The 10,314-nt window shown below is 38.9% G+C and overlaps 1 protein-coding gene across 1 annotated transcript; it reads left to right on the top strand.

Moving 5' to 3' along the window:
• Positions 1-6,180: 6,180 nt before the first annotated feature.
• LOC112164140 lies at positions 6,181-8,137 on the top strand. The gene is made up of 2 exons (XM_024300376.1): positions 6,181-7,783; positions 8,115-8,137. Exons 1-2 carry the CDS (start codon positions 6,181-6,183, stop codon positions 8,135-8,137), a joined length of 1,626 nt encoding a protein of 541 aa, XP_024156144.1.
• Positions 8,138-10,314: the final 2,177 nt, after the last annotated feature.

Raw genomic sequence — 10,314 nt, 5'->3', positions numbered from 1 at the left:
CGAGGATCGAATATGCACTGCAATCCTAAGAGGTATGGTTTACTAAAAGTTCCCGCTTTTGAAGTTTTTTTTATTCTTTTTCGCTTCATTTTCTCGGAGACTTGCAACCTCCCTTCTTCTACCCCCCTTTCTTCATCATAGGGGAGACCAAATTAAGCCGAACTGTGGGGGTTCGTGCTCACTCCGAGCTTAGAGCTTGTTGAGATCTCTAAACTTAGAGTTTGTAGAGAATTTATGATCGACCACTTACGTCATTGTTTCGATCTAATCCAATACCTCTTGGAATTTAATTTCTTGGAAGCGATTACGCTCAGGAATTTTATATGTTTTCGTGGTAGTCTTTTTTGCTTCGAAACTAACCCTAATTTCTTGTTCTCTTTCAGGATGAGTAAACCTGAAAAAATATGACTTTGCTCCATTGGGAACAACTAGCTCTGGAAATCACAAGTGGGTTCGTGATATCCGTCAGCATCTCAAGGCTGATGGAATCCTGGATATGATTCTCGAGCTTAGCTAGGACATGCTAACTATTGAGCAAGCTCAAGCTTTAGAAGAAAATAGAGCAATCTTAGAGGCAAATAAGGCGAAAGCCATCATCCTAATGACTCGTCATATGGATGATTCACTCCAGTATGAGTGTATGAATGAAGAAGACCCCAGAAGGCTGTGGGTCTCACTCGAAAAAAGATTTGGCAATGTCCGTGACTCCCTGCTTCCTGACCTAGAAGTGAGATGGCATAGCCTTTGCTTCTGTGATTTCAAGTCAGTTCTTGACTACAACTCGGAAGCACTTCGCATTAAATCCTTATTGGAATTCTGTGGTAAAGAGATCACAGATGCAATGTTGATTGAGAAGACTCTCTCTACCTTCCCCGTCTCTGCATTGATGGTTGCTAAGAACTATCGAATTGATGTTACTGCAAGACGGATCACAAGGTTTCATGAGCTCATTAAAGCTATGAATGTTACTGAAAAGCATGACAACATCCTTGTGAAGAACTATAATTCAAGATCCGTGGAAATAGAGCATATTCCGGAATCCAATTATAGTCGCGCCCCTAAGAGAAGGGGCCAAGAGCGAAACCCTAACCTTAGGGATACTTCTGGACTTTCTGGTCCATATAATCGCTCTACCTGGGAAGGTAATAGCCAAAATAGGTGAACACAGAACCGAAGAGGTCAACGTGGAAAGAGATAGGGAGGCAACTCCTCTGGCCATGTTGGTGGCGCCACCAACACTAAGAGCCATCTGAATGACGCTTTCAAAGTGCCTCAATCAATGGAGTTTGAGCAAAGAGATGTATGTTCTCGATGTGGAGTGTCTGATCATTGGGCACACATTTGTAGAGCTCGTGAAGAAATAGTCACCGCCTACAAAGCATATTGTGAAGCAAGAGATGCTTACTATGTGGAACAAGAAGATCAAAAAGATGATCTAGAGTGAAGGGTTGAAGACTACAAATCTGGCTAGGATCAATAGATCGCCAATTCTATTTAAGTCTTTATTTTTCCAAGAGATGTAATAGGCAATTGCCATATACTTTGTAGTAAATGCCAATGGCGTAGTCTTTCTTCAAATTAAGCTCACCCAAAGTACGTGTGATGTCTAGGAAGGTTCTAAGATTAATGGTACATAAGCGAGCCTTGCTCCACCGACATCTCTTTACTCACCTGGTCACATTTATTTTGGAATAACCGAAATAAGTTAGACGACTACCATTGTTTTGCATTAGCTAGCATTTTGGATTAGATTTCCTTTGGTTAAAGAGACAATGATGTAACTCTGTTGGCTTATGAATAAAACTTGAAGTTCTTTTCATTATGACTCAATTTTGATTCTGAGCATATTAGTTTTGTGACTACGATGGCTGGGTCATCAATATTAATTCAAGGACATGGAATAGCCCAAGTTCCCCCTGCTAAATAGCACCTTGATTACTGTCACAGAAACTCTCTACGATCTTAGGGCACATCATACCATATGAATAGCCAATAGATTCAATGCGAAAACTCATGTAGAGAATGGAAATGAGTTCCTTTGTAATACCTCTAATGATTGCGAACAAAGCCGCATCTTAGAGAAGTTTATGTGTCTCTCTAGTCGACTCTATGTCACTATTCGAGCTATTAAATCCAATAAAGTTATGAGAGAATATCTCTTGGATTTAGGCACATATTAGCTTTGTCACGACAGGATAGGTCATTCTAGTCATGATATGATGATCCATATATTAAAGACTTCACATGGACATCATTTCTCTCGAGCGACATGAAGCATGAATCAAAAGTTGATTCCAGGACTAAGTGTGACCGACGCTGCTGCCTAGGGCACCGCCTCCGTCCACCACCAGCCTAGGGCTGGTGCAGTCCCTATCCATAACGCCATGGATGGCGTCCATCATGGTGATGGCGCCCCAGGTGATGCTGCAATCACCAACTTGCTTAAAAATAGCGTTTCAGACGCTCAGGCCCAACAAAAATCCTAGCTCATTGGTTACTTCTAAAGCATCTCGCTCGTTTTACAAAGCCCGTTCCTTAGGGAAATTAGGATTGAGACTGTCCTATGCAAAGGATATGAAAATACTCATTTTGTTCTTACATAAAATCTGTGGGGATTCTCTGGACTATTTCAACCAACTTGCGGACATTTAAATATCTCATGATGTTCGTTGACATGCAAACACGCTGGTCAAGTGTTGTGCCATTGTCCACTTGTAATGCTGCTTATAATACACTCTTAGCACATATCATATGACAACAGGCTCACTCCCCGAATCATCATATTCAGTCAATTGGATTTGACTATGCTAGTGAGTTTACATCGAAGACTTTCGATGGTTATTGCATTAGGACTGATGTTGGACATCATATTCCCATGAGCACACCCAAATGGTCTCGCGGAAAAGATTACGATGGTAGTCCGAACATTGGTAATGCGCACCAACCTCCTTATATCCACTTGAGGTGATGCAATATCGCATGCAGCTATGCTAATTCGTCTACGGCCCACTGCCACTCAATCTACCTCTGCGTTATAGCTAGTGACTGGGTACAAATATCATACTTACGCATATTTGAGTGTGCCATTTATGTACCAATTGCGCCACCACAATGCTCTATAATGGGTCCTTACAAACGAATGAGCAACTCAGTTGGATTTGAGACTCTATGATACGCTCAAAGCAAGCGTATAATTTAACCCTGTAAAATGTCATCGTTAGTATAGAATAAGTAGGGATCGTTCTAACCGAGGATTGAGGGTACACCTATCATTGTAAAAACAAATTAATAAAAATAAAAAGTATTGTTTACAAAAATAAAACAAAGAATAGAAATATATACAAGTGAACACAAAAGGGGGTTTTAGAATTATAAAATCAAAAATTAAAATAAATAAAATGTAAAAACATATATACAAGGGTGGAACGCAAGGAACAAAGATCAAAACCACATCCATGTGAATGAAATCCAATCAAATTCCTATAGTTGATCTTCTATGTCATGAGAAAGAAGTTGACCATGTGAAACGTTAGAAAGCAAACGATTTCCCATATTTTACTTTCCTTCAATATTTAATCTAAGTGAAAGCACCTAAATTAAACCTATTGAACATGCAATCATAGTCTAGAAAGCTAGCTAATCAAGAACACATTCAACGCATGAATCATGGAGAAAGGATGTCAACCAAAGTGCACAACCTAGTTATGAATAAGTTCACCTATTTGTAATCCTCCTTAATTGATTTCGACTTTTGTCCAAAGCCTTCACTACTTAAATTAGCTCCAATTACATGCATATATCCTAAGTTGGCCACCAAAGAACACATACATATAAAAGTTTTCTATAAAACAAAATCAATCCAGCAATCTCACATAAGCAACATATAAATCAACAAAAAGAAATCACAATTTTATTTCAAAACATATAAATGGGCTTTAAACTTTGCCCTTAACGTCATGTTAACTAGAATTCATAACTCTACAAATCAAACAAAGGAAATCAAAAGAAAGTATGAAATACACCGTGAAAGATGGATGACATGGCCTTGAGACGAAGAACTCGAAGATCCTTGAAAGCAAGCAATCTTCTAGGGACGACAAAAGGGTGGATGGCGGATAGAATCTTGATGTATTGCATGACTTCTTCTCTTCCTTAGTTGAGACGCAGAGCTTCTGAAGACTAGAGAATGGAGAGAATTTTTCTAATGTTTATTTTCTAATGGAGAGAGGTGTGTTGTGGTGTGGTGGTGGTGTTGTGGTGGTGTCGGTGTGGTGTTTTGTGGTTTGTTTGTGTCTAAAATGTCTAGAGAGGAGGCTATATATAGGGGAAGGCAAGGCTTCATGAATTTAATTTCCAAAGAATTTTCTGATTGCACCACACAACTTTGACCAATCACGTTTCAGGGTTCTAAAAATAGGCCTAGGCTGCGCCTAGGCGCTAGGCGCTGCTAAACTGTCCTGATTCTTCCCTAGTCGAGCGAGCTGGGCGGTGGGAGCAAAGTCGGCCGCCTAGGCGGCTCTGGGTGGGAGCTGGGCGGTCGGCGCCTAGGCGCTTTATCTTTTTTTTCTTTTCTTAAACTTGAAATTGTCAAAAGACTCAAAACAAAAATGCGACAGAATCACAGAAATAGGGTTTCATTTTCACTGTTTCACTTCAGGCTTCAGCTCGCCGCTTCGTCGCTCATTCGCTCCCTCCTCGATCTGTCGATTCTCAGTCTCTCGCCACTTTAGCTCGCAACTTCGTCGCTCCCTCCTCGATCGTCCGCTTCATCTCCGGCCAGTTCTTTAGCTCTCCAGCTCGTCGGTAAACTGGACCTCCAGCTCTCTTTCTTGGTTTTTGTCTTTCAAATCTTCAATCGAATTTCTGGGTTTTTTATCTCACGTTTCTGGGAATCTGGGTTCACACTTTTCCAGTTTTCAGGGCTTTCTGAGTTTCTGGGTTCGATTTTCGGTTCAATTTCTGGGTTTAAGTCTTCAAGCTGGGTGATTCTTCAACGGTTCAACCTCGAAGCTTGGTGAATGGTGATTCTCCAAGCTCGATTTCTGGGTTCAAGGCGTCAAGCTCGGTGATTCTTCAACCTCGAAGATTGGTAATTCACTGATTCTTCATGCTCGATTTCTGGGTTCAAAGTTCAAACTTCAAAGTTCAAACTCGGTGATTCTTGAAGGCTTGAAGGCTTGAAGGCTTGAAGCTCGATTTCTGGGTTTTGGATTTGGTGATTGATTCTGCAAGCTCGGTGATTCTTCAATACACTGTGAGTCTTGTTATTTTGTTAAGTTGCTGGAATGTTGGGCATTGAGTTATTGTATCAAACTGTGAATGTTAATATGTTATAAACTTATAATTGAATTGTTCTATATTTTGGTAATTCTTCGAGCTGTTTGAATGTTTTGTACTTGTGTATCTCACTTGAGAGTTTTGGATTTTGGTGTTTCTGATTCATGAATCATGATTGTTGTACTGTGTTGGACAGTTGGACTTTGCTTATTGAGTGTCTGAGACTCTGAGTTACTGTATTGTTTAGAGATACTGAGATAATGATATATTGATATTTGGCCTCTGTTTTGGAATTGAATTAATTCAAATCAGTGAATTGTTGAGCTATCAAATATGTTGGTATTAGGAGAAACAGGATCTGTGAAGCATCATATATATGTTGATTTGAATTTTAGAGCCCTGTTTTAGACTATTACAGTGCTTTGTTTTCAAGAATGCCAATTACACTATTAGAGTGCTTTGTTTTCAGCCCTGTTTTAGATTCTTCTGCATCATATGTTGTTTTGTTAATTTAATTGATTAATTGAATTGCAGCTTGTTTTGGCCTCTGTGAATGATTGAATGGTATTCTCAATTGATTAATTGAATTGCATAGTTACTGCCTATGCTCAGTTTTTAATTATGCTTTATTATGCTAAATTTTTAATTGATTAATTGAATTGCATATATAGGTTGATTGGTTGTTGAATACTTGAATAGGTTGAATACTCTTTTTACTTATTTAGTGCAATGGCGGGTACTACATCTTCCTCGGCATCTAATGCAATGTCGGAGATGGGTTCATCATTGAAGCGTGGTTCAGGTGATATTGGATGAGAATATGCGGAGTTGGCGGATGCTTCAAACTTGGATAGATTGAAGTGTAAGTTGTGTGGGAAATTTGTCAGTGGTGGGATATATCGAATGAAGCAGCATATTGCCCACATCAAGGGAAATGTGGCTCCTTGTAAAAAGTCTTCAGATGAGGATAAAGCCAAATGCAAGAATGCTATTGAAGAGGCAAAGTCTAAGAAGAAACAAAAGAGTAGACATGAAGTAGAAGTGAGGCAAGAAGTCATTATTAAAGGAGATGAAGACAATGAAGCGAGTCAAGGGACAAGAAGAATGCCGCGTACTCTTGGGCCTATGGACCGTTTTGCAACCCCCATCGATCCGGATTCTTCATTGGATGGAAGTAGGAACATGAGGCAACAAAATATCAATGATTCACTTTCCAAGCAAAGAACACATAGTGTGCATCAATACTTGGCTAGATGGGTGTATGAAGCCGGGATTCCTTTTCATGCCGTTGATAGTGATAGCTTCAAGAGGTTTGTTGAAGGAGTTGGTCAATTTGGCCCGGGTTACCGACCTCCAAGCCAATATCAATTAAGGGAGCCACTATTGAAGGAAGAGGTAGAGAGAACTAAAAGTTTATTGAAGAAGCAAGAAGAAGAGTGGGCTTTGAATGGTTGCTCTATTATGACCGATGCTTGGAGCGATCGGAAAAGAAGAAGTATCATGAATTTGTGTGTCAATTGTGCGGAAGGCACAACTTTTCTTTCTTCTAAGGAAGCATCGGATGAGGCACACACCGGGACGTATATTTTTGAATATGTGGACAAATGCATTGAAGATGTTGGGCCACAAAATGTGGTTCAAGTGGTGACGGACAATGCTTCAAATAATATGGCGGCGGGAGATTTGATGAAGTTGAAGAGGCCAAACATATTTTGGACTTCATGTGCAACTCACACCTTGAATCTTATGCTTCAAGGAATTGGCAACCAACCTAGATTCAAAGGGGTGATTGAGAGGGCAAAGAGCTTCACCATCTATATTTATGCACATCACAAGACTTTGGCATTGATGAGGAAGTTTACAAAGAAAAGAGATATAGTGAGGCCAGGAGTCACTAGATTTGCAATAGCTTTCCTCACTTTGCAAAGCTTGATGGAGAAGAAGAATGAGTTGAGAGCTATGATTACTAGTGATGAATGGAATGAAAGGAAGCATGCAAAGAGTGTACAGGGGAAGGCGGCGGTGAATATTGCTTTGAGTGCTTCTTTTTGGAATGGGGTAAGTCTTTGCTTGAAGGTGTTTGCCCCTTTAGTCAAGGTGCTTCGCCTTGTTGATGGGGATAGAAAGCCATCAATGGGCTTTGTGTATGGAGAACTACTTAGAGCCAAGGAGGAGATTAAAATGGCATTCAAAGATCAAGAAACCCACTATCGTCCAATCCTTGACATTGTTGATGGAAAAGCCCGTGGTCGACTTGATAGTCCATTGCATTTAGCGGGCTACCTCTTGAACCCTTACTACACATATGCCAATCCAAGTCTTGAGAATGATAATGTGGTCATGGATGGGTTCTTCACTTGTGTTGAGACATTCTTTCCTGATGACATTCAAACTCAAAGTTTGGTGACAAATGTAGAATTGCACAAGTATTTGAAGAAAGTGGATGGATTTGGAAGAGGTTTGGCTAAGGCGGGATGCGCACAAAATGATGACAATTATAATCCGGGTAAGAAATACCAACTTATTTTTTTATATAGCCAATTGTTATTGTTTTGTTTTTGGAGTTTGGCTAATTCATTATTGTTGTTGTTTTGTTTATGTTTTTTTTTTAAGTTTTGTAGTGGAATATTTATGGAAACCTTGTACCAAAATTGCAAAGTATGGCTAAAAGGATACTTTCATTGACCAGAAGCTCATCCGGATGTGAGAGAAATTGGAGCGCTTTTGAGGGGGTAAGTATTTATTTAGTTATGCATTTTTGTAAGTTTATAAGCAAGTAGGAATGTAGTTTACTTATTTAGAAACTCATAATATACTCATTATTTTTCTTTATGTAGATCCATACAAAGAAAAGGAATAGACTAGATACAACGGGGTTGAACAATTTAGTTTATGTCCAATTCAATGCCAAGATCATCAACAAGAAGAGAAGAATGTGGATGTATTACTAGCATGTGAAGCTACTATGGCCCAAGGATGGATTGTGGATGGTGGTGATAAAGATGTAGATTCCGATCTTACTAGTGAAGTAGTTGGAGAGGGATCGGGATTGGGAGTGGATAGTAGCTTAGAGCCTAGGAGAAGTAGTAGAATTCAAGAAATTAGAGAACTTCATGAGGAGGATTTTGTATCGGATGAAGAGGAAGAAGATGAGATGACTTTTGAGTTTGAGTCCGATGAGGAGGGAGTACTAGAGGGATATGGAGAAGAAGAATTTAAGGATTAGGCTTGGAAGATTTGGAATGTTGCAGATTTATATAATTATAACATATAGCAGATTTGGAATTTGAGAATTTGAGGATACCTTTTTACCTTTTATATTTTTATTTATGTAATTATATGTTGCAGATTTGGAATGTTGCTTGGTTGGAATGTTGCTTGATAAATATTGAATTAGATAAATTTAGACTTTGAATTGCAGATTTGGATTTGGTTACTGAATTGCAGATTTGCAGGTTGTTTTTGCAATTGTTTTAGGCTCTGTTTTGCAGTTGTTTTAGGCTCTGTTTTGCAGTTGTTTTAGGCTCTGCTTTGTAGTTAATTTAGGCTCTGGTTGTAGTTTTTTTAGGCTCTGTTTTGCAGTTAATTTAGGCTCTGTTTTGCAGTTGTTTTAGGCTCTGTTTTGCAGTTAATGTGTAACCTGTGTTGGACTTTTGAGTTTTGAATTTTGCAGTTGGTTTGGCTCTGTTTTGATGCTTTTGCAGATTGCAAGGCTAATATCAGACCAACCAATACAAAAACTCACATTCCATACTCGAATTCTGATGATAATGTGATCTAATGTCACTAAGTACCCAAATTCCACAGAAATAACAGAGAATTCATATCCACATTAACAGCTGCAATCCCAAAAATAAACTCACTAATCCAATGCAAAGCTCACAAAAAACATACTTTAAAATCTTAATTCTCTTACTCCAAACCTAAATAAAGTTATGTAAACCTATGTTAGATCTGTCATCATACACAAAATTCTTGATCTTTTATATAATTATATCATTTATATGTTATAAAAATAAAAATAAAATTTTTTTAAAAAAAAAAACCGCCTAGTCCCCGGCCTTCCGCCCGACTAGCGCCTAGCGTATTTTAGAACCTTGATCACGTATCGCCACGTCAGCTCTGTTGTGTCATCCAACCAATCAAAAAGCTCTAAAATCAATCCCTAATATATTGTTGCTGATTTTCCCATGATTTAATTTTATTCACAATTTTCGGCCAAATATCTAGGCATGAACTTAGACAATGTATCCGGATGCATTTTGGACTTTTTCTCCCTTAAATCTCTCCATGGCTTTATCCTTAACATCCTCCCCTTGATTTTCTCTTGATTTTCACATTAAAATTGCATATTTTATTCTCTAATTTCAGCCAACATATCTTGAGGGAATTAAGGAATGAATCTGGACTTGTTTTGAGCATTTTCTTGTTGCACAATCTCATGAAATTCTCCCAAGATTTTCTCAACGTAATCTCCTTCATTTCCCATGTAAAAATCAGATTTAATCTCCCATAATATCTCTCACGTCATCTTCAAGCCATGTGGTCTCCTAATGCCTTCAGGTTTCCTAGCCTCATCAGGATTCCTGCGTTGACTGAAATTCCTAGTCGGACCAGGAAAACTCCATTTCTTCATTTCAGCTCATTTCCTTGTCATTTATTCCAATGTACCTAGAAAATAGAAACTAAATAAAAAATGATTAAGTAAAGGAAATAACTAAGAAAAATATGAGGAAATAACTATTAAAACATCGCATTAAAATGCTCCTATCACTCCAACAATCGTCCGCCACTTAATGCCCTTGCATAGCGATCTCCTTATCACTAGATTTGCGAATGTCACTTTAATGAGACAGTCTTCCCGTCGTTAGGGGGAGATAAGAACACAGATGTTCAGCAAGAATGACAGGAATTGTGGTGGCCTGTCCCCACTATGTCTCATCTAGATCCCTACTAAACTGACGAGATCACACAAATATGATGCAAACATGCTTGTAAGGAATGACGTCCCTACGAGAGGACGTTGCGCCACCCTAC

Source organism: Rosa chinensis, chromosome 5 (assembly GCF_002994745.2).
Source record: "Rosa chinensis cultivar Old Blush chromosome 5, RchiOBHm-V2, whole genome shotgun sequence".
Lineage (NCBI taxonomy): Eukaryota > Viridiplantae > Streptophyta > Magnoliopsida > Rosales > Rosaceae > Rosa > Rosa chinensis.
Note: the sequence above shows the minus strand (reverse complement) of the source record. Positions and strands in the feature narration are given on the sequence as shown.

Bases quoted from the DNA above. Each gene is read 5' to 3' on its own strand.
- LOC112164140 (XM_024300376.1), top strand. From the start codon at position 6,181: ATGAAGCAGCATATTGCCCACATCAAGGGAAATGTGGCTCCTTGTAAA. The intron at 7,784-8,114 runs GTAAGAAATACC...TTCTTTATGTAG, and splicing joins TGATGACAATTATAATCCGG to ATCCATACAAAGAAAAGGAA.